This window comes from Notolepis coatsorum (genome assembly GCF_963971535.1).
Source record: "Notolepis coatsorum genome assembly, chromosome: 4".
In the NCBI taxonomy this organism is placed as follows: domain Eukaryota; kingdom Metazoa; phylum Chordata; class Actinopteri; order Aulopiformes; family Paralepididae; genus Notolepis; species Notolepis coatsorum.
This window is the reverse complement of record NC_140168.1, coordinates 26,044,671-26,059,637: the sequence shown is the minus strand read 5'-3', so window position 1 is coordinate 26,059,637 and position 14,967 is coordinate 26,044,671. Positions and strand designations below refer to the sequence as shown.

Sequence of the window (14,967 nt, the reverse complement as noted above, 5' to 3'; positions counted from 1 at the left end):
CAGACCTTTCCTCATGGAGTCCAGAGGCTTTATTCCTCCTCTCTCACAGACCTTTCCTCATGGAGTCCGAGGCTTTATTCCTCCTCTCTCACAGACCTTTCCTCGTGGAGTCCAGAGGCTCCATGGAGGGGAGCAGGGTGACACAGCCATAATTAGCCCAACATGGTCACTCTGTTAAGCACCATCTTCTAAGGCTTAAATAAAACATCTGAGCAGTGTTTTTAACGCCACTAGCAGAGTTTTGAAAAGGTAATGTACACCTTATGTATTTGTACATTTTTAAGGCCCTTTTTGGTAAGCTACATCCTTATGCTACATCATTATTGGAATGGAACTTTGGAACCTATGGAACCTGTTCTAGTGACTGGCTGGTCCTTAAGGTCCCCTGAGTTTGCTCAGAACAGTGTAAATCTGCATTTTGCTATGATGCCCTCTAGCTCATGGAATGAACTCCAACAGTCCTTAAAGCTTGAGATTCGTCCCTCTCTCTGTTGCAGTCTAAAACCTTGATCTCCATCCTTTGTCAATCAAGTTGTACGTGATTTTCTTTAACTTTTAATTGAGCTTTTTCCGTATGTATTTCTTGAATGTATGTTTTGTACTTGTATTCTGTATAGATATTTTTTCATATGTTTTAATCCTTTCACTGCCACACAGAAGGTTAACCCTTTACTATCACACAACCGACGGTAGCCATGTATTGTCACAGTGAAAGGGTTAACCGTTTTCGGTAGTGCGGCAGTGAAAGGGTTAAGTGCGTTTTTATGCTATGGACCCCCAACAGGGCTAAGACGTTGTCCGACCTACAACGTTTAAACCATGCCTGTTCTACTTCATGTCTGGGCTAAGTACTTCTATTCTATTCACATATATGCTTACTACATGTATCTATTGCTCCTATGTCCGCCCACCACAAACACGGGAACTGTCTAACCCCTGTCCCCGTCTCCCTGTCTCCCTGTCTCTCTGAGTGGACGTCTCGTGGTGATGGCCAAGATGGTGCGATCCTCTCTACGTCGCCCCCATACTTCAAATGGATCCGAGTGGAATACACACATGTGTGCAAACAGAATATGACTGATATTTTGAGCTCCGACATTTAGCCTTCATCCTATTTTCATACTAGCGCTCGTTTCCCTATGCTTTTTCTTTTGTTGTTGTTGTTGTTCTTAGTTCTATTCTATTTAAATGTATCAAATATGTTCTTATGTACCCCAGTTGCTATTACATGTACATTTACATTTTACATTTAGTCATTTAGCTGACGCTTTCATCCAAAGCGACTTACAAGTTCTGTACGACAAGTCATCAGGAAGGGCACAATTCTATCAGCTGAATAACAATGTTCATTCAAGTGTTGAGTGCTACAGTGTAGGTTAGTATATTAGGACATGACAGTAAGGTTAGTTAGGGTTAGATATATACATATATTTTTAAATAAAATTTCTGATAATATTGGTATGTATGTATACGTATACGTGTAATAAAACACATATATTATACACATATAGTTCTAATTGTACCACCAAGCAAAAACAAACATGTTTTTAGAAATAGGAAGCAAACGTATTCAATCAACACCCAGGTATACCGTACGTGTGCAACGCCAGTAGTATAATAACAAATGTGGTTGCCAAATTCCCTGGGTATGTGCATGACAGCTACATTTTTAGGAACAGCATTATACACGGAATGATGCAAGACATGGATGACACAAACGTTTGTGCTGTAATATTCATTGCAAATGTGTGGGAAAAGTATGTGCTTTTGTATATGTGACGGCGGCTACCAACTCCAGCCATAGCTGATGACTCCCGTGCGTAATCCTGCCAATGTTGAAGAGGCGGCGTACATCGGGCTCACATCAGAACGTGCGGTGTGATTGAGCACACATTTGGCATCTTAAAAAGCCGGTTTAGATGCCTGGATCGTAGTGGTGGGGCAATGTTATATAGTCCCCCTAAAGCACATCACTCCTTTGGGTGCTGGGTTAGGTAATAATCACAATAAAGAGAACAGAACCCGCACACTCATATGCTCCAGAATAAACTGTTGATTTATAACGTTTCGTCAGGTCCATGAGGAATAGACGCTGGAAACACGGTCAATGAAAAGTTTATTCTGGAGTATATGATAATGCGGGTTCTATTCTCTTAACTAAACATTAAATACAACTGCATTTCTCAAATATTCCTAAATGAGAAAATATTTTCACTGGCACAGTGCCTAACTTTGGTCTAAAGATTCAGCACCATGGACAGGTCTTTTTTTTGGGGATGACATGACAAACAAATGCAATGACGAAAGATAGTGACAAAAACAAAAGATGCAATGTGTCATGAAAATACAAATTAAGCAAGCTTAAACAAAATACAATACGAAAAAAACTAAAAACAAATGGTGATAAATACTGTTATGTCTTAACACTTTGTGCGCCAACAACGAGTATACTCGTTATTGCCCGCCATGCGTTGTGCGCCAACAACGAGGGAACTCGTTTTTGGGATCAATATTTAATTTTTTCGCCATGGCATTCATAATTCATCCAGCCTCCCTCCGGGACGCAGCTGGACCCTGTTCTGATATTGCAACGCCTCAATACCGCCGCCTGGTGGATTTCGGGCGAGTTACACTCCACGCCAAACTGGAAGTGGCGCTCGGTGCATCAGGGAAATTCCTCCGCCAGAGATATATTGTAACGTGGGTCTAGATACACAATCGAGTGCATTGGGATCGCTTTCGAAACGCAATAATCAATATGATTTCGGTGTTTATTGCGTCATACAAACGGGAAATGGATCTAGCAGATCGACGTCAAATAATTGGAGTATTTTTCCTCCAGTCTCATCGGCGAACGGTAAGAAGAATCTAACGTTATTTTCAGCTTGATTGTCCATTTCTTTGTTTGCAATCAGTCTGATCAACGTATCAATCCATACTAAATAAAGCCATTACTGACGATCAAGGAATTATAAACGACCCCCCCCCCCTTCCTTCACGCATGATGAAGCATAATGTATACCGATCATATACATTTGAATTTTTTAATATAGCGTGTATAGGAAAGAAATGCCAATCTCTAATCTATCATATGCGTCGGGGCCTATAACTCACGTTTTAGGAATTACTGCAGAAAACCTTAAAACCTTAAAAACATACTTATATTCACGACGGTATTAACACAACAATGTATGAATGAAAAAATATAACGTTCCCACATCGGGAACGATAGATACCCGATGTTGAATGGGCCATAGTAATGTCGATATAGCTATAATATTTAAAAAGTTATAGCCCTGCAAAGAAGGTAAACATCTCCATAGGCTTACAGCGCTGGCAGACTGGGCCCAAAGATGGGTACAATGCATGGCGGCCAATGTGTTAAGAGCTTCCCTCTCCCTCATTTCGGGTTTATTTTCCCCTTTAATATCAGGATCAAATTGCACACCTATGTATGGGCGTGTTTGCGCTAGTATATCATCAGCGAAATTTCTTTAGTGAATAGCTGGCAAAGACAGAGCAAATGAATGAGCAGTTAATGGTGCTATTAGCGCCGCGCAATCCATTCTTGGTGAATTCGCCCCTAAGTTGGTAAGCTAACCCTGACTGTTCTCATTTGTCTCTGAAAACCAGAGCATCTATCCTGTTTTCCCTTGTCTGATAACCCTGATGAAGGCATGTTGCATTAACTTTACAACATCCATCTGCCTCCAAGGAGTTGCAGAATTTATCGTTTTTTTCCCAGTTCTTGGACCTTGGTTGAAGGATGAAGTTGCGACAGATCTTTTGTTTCTTTTGTAATGGTAACACAATTACGGTACTCAAGCATTCGCCTCAGCTTAAAACTTGAGAAACTTTATTTTCTTCCGAAGAATTGTATCTTAGAGAATTCCACCAGTCTACAGCTCTTGTCGTTAAAATGTTCGCTTCTCAAAGTTCAGGTGGTGAGATCGTACATCTGAAAGAGTTAAAGGAGAGTTTTCTTTTGTCAATGAAATAGTGGACATTTGCACGTTCTTTAGTTCACACAGAAAATGTATTTGAGTAGAGTAGCTAGCCTTTACTGTCAAACCATCTCTCCCTTCCTTACTGTGTCTAATGGCTGCTTGCTCAAGGCTGCTCTTGGTATTCCAGCAGGACTGGCTCTGAGGAGGCTGGTAATGGGAGCTGCCCTGAGCGCCACAGCAGCAGTCCCTAGCTGACTGTGTTGAATATTTCATGCTCTCTCGCTCTCTCTCTCTCTCTCTCCTCTCTCTCTCACCCTCTCTCAATGACCAAGTATTACATTGGCCTCTATTGTGTGGCCAGTGGACCGCCTGACTGACTGCTTGGGTGAGAGTCTGAAGGATTACTGGTCAGAGCACACGGTCACACTCCCAGCGGGGGACTCTGTTGAGCATCGCACACCATTACTCACAGGGTGTAATGCAGAATCTACCAAAGGATATGGTGGCTGCTTGTCAATCTTAGAATCTTAGGTGTATGAAGCCTAGAGTGATAGCACAACTTTCAGACATTCTTCTGACCCGAGAGTCTTCTACCTTTTAATCGGGTGCAGTGTGTGCGTGTGCACGTGCGTGTGTGTGTGCGTGTGTGTCTGTCTGTGTGTGTGCGCGTGTGGTGCGCGCCAGGGGGGGAACACCGGCTGACCTTGGTCGGACAGGAAGTCCAGCATGGTCTGCAGCAGGAAGGACAGGTGGCGTACGGACAGGCCGGGGTTGCCCATGCGGCGGGAGGCATACACCAGCTCATGTAGGAGACGCATCTGGACCGCAGCCCAGCCACGGTGGGTGCCTGCGAGAGAGAGAGAGAGAGAGAGAGAGAGAGAGAGAGAGAGAGAGAGAGAGAGAGAGAGAGAGAGAGAGAGAGAGAGAGAGAGAGAGAGAGAGAGAGAGAGAGAGAGAGAGAGAGAGAGAGAGAGAGAGAGAGAGAGAGAGAGAGAGAGAGAGAGAGAGAGAGAGAGAGAGAGAGAGAGAGAGAGAGAGAGAGAGAGAGAGAGAGAGAGAGAGAGAGAGAGAGAGAATTAAGGAAATAATAAATAATATAGAATATACTGTATAAAGAATACATACAGAATACATACAAAGGAATTAGACCCTGAGTTTGACTGTGATGATATTTGGACTAATGTCACATTGGCTTCCCGTAACCCTAATCACCAGAAAATACATTTTAATTATATTCTCAGAACATATCTCACACCTAGGAGGTTGTGCGGTATGGGGTTGGTGGCCGACTCTCGATGCACTCTGTCAACATACTTTCAAACATATGTAGCCTGTCAATTCCACATACGGCAGCGACGGTACTCCTGGATGATATAACATTACTACCGGCCTCCATACAACAAAAAATAATCATACTGGCGGGCATTACAGCAGCCAAGAAATTAATAACCATGAGGTGGAAGCAACCGGAGAAACTAACAATAATCAATTGGTCATTCACTTTTTTGGATGTCATATATATGGAGATTTCTACAGCCCGGGTGGTGGGGATTGGGCGATCCAATATTGAATTGTCGGTATCGGCCGCTGAGAGAGTGAAGGCCATGTTTTAGCGGCGAAGCGGAGTCGGGGTACTGATCCTGGGGGTCCGGGGGTCCTGGGTGGGGGGGTGGGAATGGGGGAGGAAATGTTTTTTATGGTGTCTGTGGTAACACAATTGTATTTTTATGTTTTATTTATAGTTTGTTATTTCCGTTGTCGTTATTGTTGTTGTTGTTACTATGTCCTCTGAAGTCCTGTTTATAGTTGTTATTACTGTATTGTGTTTCATGTAAAATAAAAAGTTCACTGTTCTGCAGAAGCTACCACAGTAACTATGGAAACTACAGTGAAACTGAGACAAATGGCCTTTGAAGTTCTTTGACTATACACTATCCAGTGATTTTGTAGTTACTGTAATTCTTTATGGCCCCTTTCTCTAAAACAGAGCAAGATTGAACTCTGTCACAAGATAAAACATATATTGAGAAGGTAAAATTTCACTTAGAACTCAATTTTGAAAAATATTGTAGTCACTGTGGTAGCTTCTGCAGGGCAGTACAGACTGAGTGGACACAGCCTGGCCATGGAAACAAGCCATCACAGGCAGAACTGGCAAAACTGGCTGCCCAGAGAGGCCCAGGCTGTGTTCACTTTGTCATCAGAGAGATCACACAATCACTGTACTGTAACAAATATATAAGGATTTGAGATTATTCTGGGTTTATCCATCTCCCTGATCCTCAGATCCTCAGTAATATCTTTGTGGGGAGAAAGGTCAGTGTGCAGTGTTAGCTGCAAAATATGTGACTGCTGTCAAACACCAAGAGAAACAAGCTCGTGGTAAATATTTCTGAATCGCTACATCTGTAAAGTATTACCCGATTATTTTTGTAATTGAATGGGTTTTGTTGATTGTTTAAAAGGACTTGTTTTAGCTTGTACTGTATTATTAGTAATGTTATAATAATTTTGTTTACTAATATGTAATTATTTGGATGCATGTTAAACTTGCTTTGGCAATAAGTACTTCGGTACTTCATGCCAATAAAGCCTATTTGAACTGAATTTAATTTAATTTAATTGAGAGAAAGAGAGAGAGAGAGGTTCACAGTGACATTCTAATCACAGAGACGAGGCTGATGACTGACATCTCCTAAAGCAGAAGGCTTCCATATCAAATTATACGGCGAAATGATCCCGACACGTCCATCTACACTCGACACAGACTGCTATAATAGGAGCTAAATATACTGTAGGCCGAGTGTATATTCAGCGCATACAATAAAATCTTCAGAGTGGAACAACAAGACAGGGGTTTTTCCAGTATTATGAGTATTATGAGTATTCAGAACTGCACTATAGAAACTGCTCTGTTGGAAACTGCTCTGTTGTTCTATAAAGTGTTAAGAGCGATGCACTGCTCTGTTGTTCTATAAAGAACTGAACTTTGTAAAGAAACTCAAAAGTGTTAAGAGCTATACACTGCTCTGTTGTTCTATAAAGTGTTAAGAGCGATGCACTGCTCTGTTGTTCTATAAAGAACTGAACTTTGTAAAGAAACTCAAAAGTGTTAAGAGCTATACACTGCTCTGTTGTTCTATAAAGTGTTAAGTGCGATGCACTGCTCTGTTGTTCTATAAAGAACTGAACTTTGTAAAGAAACTCAAAAGTGTTAAGAGCTATACACTGCTCTGTTGTTCTGTATAAAGAACTGAACTTTGTAAAGAAACTCAAAAGTGTTAAGAGCTATACACTGCTCTGTTGTGCCACCTAGACTCATTACATCAACACTGATTATTGTACTGTAAATGAGGGCTATTTGATTTTATTGAACTATTTTATTGCACTGCACTATTGCATCATTTTACTCTGCCTATTCTATTTGACTAACTATTTTATTGCACTGCACTATTAAAACTATTTAAAAACTGCCATATAATCAAACCATAAACAAGGTGGCCTATTGGGATGTTGGATCCTGATGTGAAAAACGATGTGATTGTTATACGTCTGCACTTTATGTGCTCATTTTGTGAGTATTTTTTACTGCTGTGAAGCACTTTGAGCTGCAATTCTTGTATGAAAGGTGCTATACATGAGCTTTATAGCTAACACAGAATCTTCAAGAAAGCTATGCAACGCTTGATAACGTTTGATATCTCAACCTGGTATGGAAACCTTGGGGCCAAAAAAAACATTTAAGAAGTCCTTCATCCCACATTCCATTGCTCTTATGAATTTTTTTATCCACTTTTTCTCCTTATTTTTTCTATTTTTCTCCCATCCCAATTTCGCCTCGCCAATTCTCCCTGAACGTTGCTAGACTATGCCTCCCACTGGTCGGCTGCAGTGAGGACCAAGCCTTGCATCACGTGTGTCCCCTCCGGTACACGAGGAGACAGCCGTCGCATCTTTTCACCTGCACAGCGCGATCTCTCAGTGGCGAGGAGTAACGCGTGGGAGGGTCACGCCGCCCCCGTTGCTTCCTGATTCTACTGTACAGGCGCACCAACCGACCTGTAGGAGTCGCTGTCCACAACGTCCAATCCCCACCCACCAGCTTTCCCACCCCTAACACTGCCAATTGTGTTAGTATGAACGACCAGCCAAGCTGGTAGCAACGGCGAGAGCTGGGCTCGAACCCAGCATCTCCTGCATTAGTGGCGAGCGCCTTGCCCACTGCGCCACTTAGCCGCCCGCTCTTATGAATTCTTAGAGTTAAATCTTAACCATGGCACTGGTTAGGTACCTGAAGCTCTGTCCGTGTTTTTGTTGTTGTTGTTGTTGTTTCTCTTTTGTCTATGTATTGGGCCAATGTCTTTTGTGCCTGTATGAAGTTTGTACTGTGTTGTCTTGTTGATTGCTACCATGGTGAAGCCAAAGACAAATGTCCATGAAAGTGGACAAATAAAAATATCTATCTATCTATCTATCTACACAAAATAAAGTTTATTATTATTATTATTATTATTAGTGTGTGCACAAAAGCACCAAAATAAAACCTGCACGTCATCCCGACAGACCCAGATCTCCTAAAAATCCAAGCATCCCCGTCGCAAAGCAACATAATATATGAACAGCAGTGGTGTGGAAAAAAAACAAAAAAAACAGCCAGTGTTATTTGCTCTGCAGAAACTCCACAAGACGTCTTAATAGCGCTGGAGATTCGACACTAGCGGTTACATAAGAACTTCAACCCCCCCCCCCCCCCCCCCCCGCCCAGCTCTGCTCCAGGGGCTGTCAAGTGTTGGTTCAGTAGAAGGTAAAGAAAACAGGAGGGGAGACGGGGAGGGAGGCGAATAAAAAAACCCACATTGGGTAAATAATCTACCGCTCCCTCGGGGTGAAACAGCGACTCCGTGAGCTACAATCATGACCGGAATGTTATTAATTATCAGAGTTTCTCCACGGTGGTCGGTTATTATTATTCATTCAGGCTGACTGCCTCTCTCCCTCTCCCTCTCCCTCTCTCTCTCCCTCTGTGCCATTTGAAAAAACTATTAATGCAAATCCTTCATAAGTTATTTCCCCCCCTCTGAGAAACAGCACCCACTAAGCGGTCTAAAAATAGCCCGCGTCGTTCCACCTGTCTGCCAGTGATTTCATGTGAGAACCAGTGCTCATCTGTGAGGTTAGTGATCCAGAGGGACACTGTGGCTTTTATCTCCCTCTCTCTCTCTCTCTCTCTCTCTTTCTGTGGATGTTGTTCTCATTCCTCCAGCGGGGGGGGGGGGGAAATAATATGACTTCATCTGTGGTCTTTTTTCAAGCCAGGATTGGAAGGGTGTCTTGGTCCAATCCAATTAGCACAACCACCCAGATAATTAATGCCAGCGGTGCCAGCGCTGAGCAATCGGCCCCGTCGCGCACCGGCTCCATCTTGAATGGCACCGGCACGCCTTCCGGCCCGGGTCAGAAAGGGAAGGGGAGGGGGTTACCAGACACCTAGGCTTTCTCTCCCGGAAAATGAGACGCGTAAATGGTAAATGGACTGCCTTTTATATATAGCGCTCTTATCCAAAGCACTTTACAACTTGTGCCTCACATTCACACATTCACTCACACCGACGCCGGAGGCGACCATGCGAGGTGCCGACCTGCTCATCGGGAGCAGTTGGGTTAAGCGTCTTGCTCAAGGACACTTCCGAACCTTTCCGAATACCAGACGACCGCTCTACCAGCCGCTGTCTCTAGACCGCTCTACCTCATGAGACACTGTCTCTAGACCGCTCTACCTCATGAGACACTGTCTCTAGACCGCTCTACTTCATGAGACACTGTCTCTAGACCGCTCTACCTCCTGAGCCACTGTCTCTAGACCGCTCTACCTCATGAGACACTGTCTCTAGACCGCTCTACCTCATGAGACACTGTCTCTAGACCGCTCTACCTCATGAGACACTGTCTCTAGACCACTCTACCTCATGAGACAGTCTCTAGACCGCTCTACCTCCTGAACCACTGTCTCTAGACCGCTCGACCTCCTGAGACACTGTCTCTAGACCGCTCTACTTCATGAGACACTGTCTCTAGACCGCTCTACCTCCTGAGACACTGTCTCTAGACCGCTCTACCTCATGAGACACTGTCTCTAGACCGCTCTACCTCATGAGACACTGTCTCTAGACCGCTCTACCTCATGAGACACTCTAGACCGCTCTACCTCATGATACACTGTCTCTAGACCGCTCTACTTCATGAGACAGTCTCTAGACCGCTCTACCTCCTGAGACACTGTCTCTAGACCACTCTACTTCATGAGACAGTCTCTAGACCGCTCTACCTCATGAGACACTGTCTCTAGACCGCTCTACCTCCTGAGACACTGTCTCTAGACCGCTCTACCTCCTGAGACACTGTCTCTAGACCGCTCTACCTCATGAGACACTGTCTCTAGACCGCTCTACCTCATGAGACAGTCTCTAGACCGCTCTACCTCATGATACACTGTCTCTAGACCGCTCTACTTCATGAGACAGTCTCTAGACCGCTCTACCTCATGAGACACTGTCTCTAGACCGCTCTACCTCCTGAGACACTGTCTCTAGACCGCTCTACTTCATGAGACACTGTCTCTAGACCGCTCTACCTCCTGATACACTGTCTCTAGACCGCTCTACCTCATGAGACACTGTCTCTAGACCGCTCTACCTCATGAGACACTGTCTCTAGACCGCTCTACCTCATGAGACACTGTCTCTAGACCACTCTACCTCATGAGACAGTCTCTAGACCGCTCTACCTCATGAGACAGTCTCTAGACCGCTCTACCTCCTGAGACACTGTCTCTAGACCACTCTACTTCATGAGACACTGTCTCTAGACCGCTCTACCTCATGAGCCACTGTCTCTAGACCGCTCTACTTCATGAGACACTGTCTCTAGACCACTCTACCTCCTGAGACACTGTCTCTAGATCGCTCTACCTCCTGAGACACTGTCTCTAGACCGCTCTACTTCATGAGACAGTCTCTAGACCGCTCTACCTCATGAGACACTGTCTCTAGACCGCTCTACCTCATGAGACACTGTCTCTAGACCGCTCTACCTCCTGAGCCACAGTGGGTCTCATTCTCCAACGGACTTACGACAAAAAGGGCTTTCTCTTAGGGCCATTTGAGACCTTTTCGGGCAAGACATGAATATAGACAACATATTATAATATAATATTAATTATATATGTTTTATTGGGACGGTTGGTGAATCCCAAAATCGTCCCGAAAAGGTCTCAAATGGCCCTAAGAGAAAGCCCTTTTTGTCGTAAGTCCTTGGAGAATGAGACCCAGTGCCTCTAGACCACTCTACTTCATGAGACACTGTCTCTAGACCGCTCTACCTCCTGAGATACTTTCTATAGACCGCTCTACCTCCTGAGATACTTTCTATAGACCGCTCTACCTCCTGAGACACTGTCTCTAGACCGCTCTACCTCCTGAGACACTTGTCTCTAGACCGCTCTACCTCCTGAGACACTGTCTCTAGACCACTCTACCTCCTGGGACACTGTCTCTAGACCGATCTACCTCCTGGGACACTGTCTCTAGACCGCTCTACCTCCTGAGACACTTTCTATAGACCGCTCTACCTCCTGAGACACTGTCTCTAGACCGCTCTACCTCCTGAGTCCTGAGCCACTGTCTCTAGACTGCTATACCTCCTGAGACACTGTCTCTATACCACTCTACCTCCTGAGACACTGTCTCTAGACCGCTCTACCTCCTGAGACACTGTCTCTAGACCGCTCTACCTCCTGAGACACTGTCTCTAGACCACTCTACCTCACGAGAGTCTCTAGATCGCTCTACCTCCTGAGACACTGTCTCTATACCACTCTACCTCCTGAGACACTGTCTCTAGACCGCTATACCTCCTGAGACACTGTCTCTATACCACTCTACCTCCTGAGACACTGTCTCTAGACCACTCTACCTCACGAGAGTCTCTAGATCGCTCTACCTCCTGAGACACTGTCTCTAGACCGCTCTACCTCACGAGAGTCTCTAGACCGCTCTACCTCATGAGACACTGTCTCTAGACCTCTACCTCTACATCTATCTCTATCTAGGTCGTCCTCGGACGGGCCCTCCATCGGTGCTTCCAGTCATCAGAGTGAAGGAGAGAGAGTGAAGGAGAGACATAGTGAAGGAGAGAGAGTGAAGGAGAGACATAGTGAAGGAGAGAGAGTGAAGGAGAGAGAGTGAAGGAGAGAGTGAAGGAGAGAGAGTGAAGGAGAGAGAGAAGGAGAGAGTGAAGGAGAGAGAGTGAAGGAAAGACAGAGTGAATGAGAGAGTGGAGGAGAGAGAGTGAAGGAGAGAGTGAAGGAGACACAGAGTGAAGGAGAGAGAGAGTGGAGGAGAGAGTGAAGGAGAGAGTGGAGGAGACAGAGTGAAGGAGAGAGAGAGTGGAGGAGAGAGTGAAGGAGAGAGAGTGAAGGAAAGACAGAGTGAATGAGAGAGTGGAGAAGAGAGAGTGAAGGAGAGAGTGAAGGAGATAAGAGTGAAGGAGAGAGAGAGTGAATGAGAGAGTGGAGGAGAGAGAGTGAAGGAGAGAGTGAAGGAGAGAGAGTGAAGGAGAGAGAGAGTGAATGAGAGAGTGGAGGAGAGAGAGTGAAGGAGAGAGTGAAGGAGAGAGAGTGAAGGAAAGACAGAGTGAATGAGAGAGAGAGAGTGAAGGAGAGAGTGAAGGAGATAAGAGTGAAGGAGAGACAGGGTGAAGGAGAGAGTGAAGGAGACACAGAGTGAAGGAGAGAGAGTGGAGGAGAGAGTGAAGGAGAGAGAGTGAAGGAGAGAGAGAGTGAAGGAGAGAGAGTGGAGGAGAGAGTGAAGGAGAGAGAGTGAAGGAGAGAGAGTGAAGGAGAGAGAGAGTGGAGGAGAGAGTGAAGGAGAGAGAGTGAAGGAGAGAGAGTGAAGGAGAGAAAGTGAAGGAGAGAGTGAAGGAGAGAGTGAAGAAGAGAGAGTGAAGGAGAGAGAGAGTGGAGGAGAGAGTGAAGGAGAGAGAGTGAAGGAGAGAGAGTGAAGGAGAGAGAGTGAAGGAGAGAGTGAAGGAGAGAGAGAGTGAAGGAGAGAGAGAGTGAAGGAGAGAGAGTGAAGGAGAGAGAGTGAAGGAGAGAGTGAAGGAGAGAGAGTGAAGGAGAGAGTGAAGGAGAGAGAGAGTGAAGGAGAGAGAGAGTGAAGGAGAGAGAGAGTGAAGGAGAGAGAGAGTGAAGGAGAGAGAGTGAAGGAGAGAGAGAGTGAAGGAGAGAGAGTGAAGGAGAGAGAGTGAAGGAGAGAGAGAAGGAGAGAGAGTGAAGGAAAGACAGAGTGAATGAGAGAGTGGAGAAGAGAGTGAAGGAGAGAGTGAAGGAGATAAGAGTGAAGGAGAGAGAGAGTGAATGAGAGAGTGGAGGAGAGAGAGTGAAGGAGAGAGTGAAGGAGAGAGAGTGAAGGAAAGACAGAGTGAATGAGAGAGAGAGTGAAGGAGAGAGTGAAGGAGATAAGAGTGAAGGAGAGACAGGGTGAAGGAGAGTGAAGGAGACACAGAGTGAAGGAGAGAGAGTGGAGGAGAGAGTGAAGGAGAGAGAGTGAAGGAGAGAGAGAAGGAGAGAGAGTGAAGGAGAGAGAGTGAAGGAGAGAGAGTGAAGGAGAGAGAGAGTGGAGGAGAGAGTGAAGGAGAGAGAGTGAAGGAGAGAGAGTGAAGGAGAGAGTGAAGGAGAGAGAGTGAAGGAGAGAGAGTGAAGGAGAGAGAGAGAGTGGAGGAGAGAGTGAAGGAGAGAGAGAGAGTGGAGGAGAGAGTGAAGGAGAGAGAGTGAAGGAGAGAGTGAAGGAGAGAGAGTGAAGGAGAGAGAGAGTGAAGGAGAGAGAGAGTGAAGGAGAGAGAGTGAAGGAGAGAGTGAAGGAGAGAGAGTGAAGGAGAGAGTGAAGGAGAGAGAGAGTGAAGGAGAGAGAGAGTGAAGGAGAGAGAGTGAAGGAGAGAGAGAGTGAAGGAGAGAGAGAGTGAAGGAGAGAGAGAAGGAGAGAGAGTGAAGGAGAGAGAGAGAAGGAGAGAGAGTGAAGCAGAGAGTGAAGGAGAGAGAGAGTGAAGGAGAGAGAGTGAAGGAGAGAGAGTGGAGGAGAGAGTGAAGGGGGGAGAGAGTGAAGGAGAGAGAGAGTGAAGGAGAGAGAGAGTGAAGGAGAGAGAGAGTGAAGGAGAGAGAGTGGAGGAGAGAGTGGAGGAGAGAGTGAAGGGGGGAGAGAGTGAAGGGGGGAGAGAAGGGGGATGAGAGTGACTGAGAGAGTGACAGGGAGAGAGTGAAGGGGGGAGAGAGTGAAGGGGGGAGAGTGACATGGAGAGAGTGAAGGGGGGAGAGAGTGAAGGGAGAGAGTGAAGGGGGAGAGAGTGAAGGGAGAGAGTGAAGGGGGGAGAGAGTGACAGGGAGAGAGTGACAGGGAGAGAGTGAAGGGGGGAGAGAGTGACAGGGAGAGAGTGACAGGGAGAGAGTGACAGGGAGAGAGTGACAGGGAGAGTGAAGGAGAGAGTGAAGGGGAGAGAGTGAAGGGGGGAGAGAGTGAATGGGGGAGAGTGACAGGGATAGAGTGAAGGGGGAGAGAGTGAAGGGGGGAGAGAGTGAAGGGGGGAGAGAGTGAAGGGGGAGAGTGACAGGGAGAGAGTGAAGGGAGAGAGTGAAGGGGGGAGAGAGTGACAGGGAGAGTGAAGGGAGAGAGTGAAGGGAGAGAGTGAAGGGGGAGAGAGTGAAGGGGGAGAGTGACAGGGAGAGAGTGACAGGGAGAGAGTGAAGGGGGAGAGAGTGAAGGGGGAGAGTGACAGGGAGAGAGTGAAGGGGGGAGAGAGTGACAGGGAGAGTGAAGGGGGGAGAGAGTGAAGGGGGGAGAGAGTGAAGGGGGGAGAGAGTGAAGGGGGGAGAGAGTGAGTGTTTGTTGTTTCTTGGTAATTGAAGAGAAAGGTGAAACCCAACCAAGACAATTAAAAATCCATTTGCCACTCTGTATCTCGAGCTACAGCA

The 14,967-nt window shown here is 45.9% G+C and overlaps 1 protein-coding gene across 1 annotated transcript in view; it reads right to left on the bottom strand.

The window, feature by feature from the left end:
• trappc9 (trafficking protein particle complex subunit 9) overlaps positions 1-14,967 on the bottom strand; it is a 698,770-nt gene that overhangs the window by 627,244 nt on the left and 56,559 nt on the right. Inside the window, exon 9 of the mRNA XM_084311886.1 lies at positions 4,651-4,794. Within this exon, the coding sequence (XP_084168012.1) occupies positions 4,651-4,794 (144 nt within the window). The remainder of the gene's footprint in view (positions 1-4,650; positions 4,795-14,967) is intronic.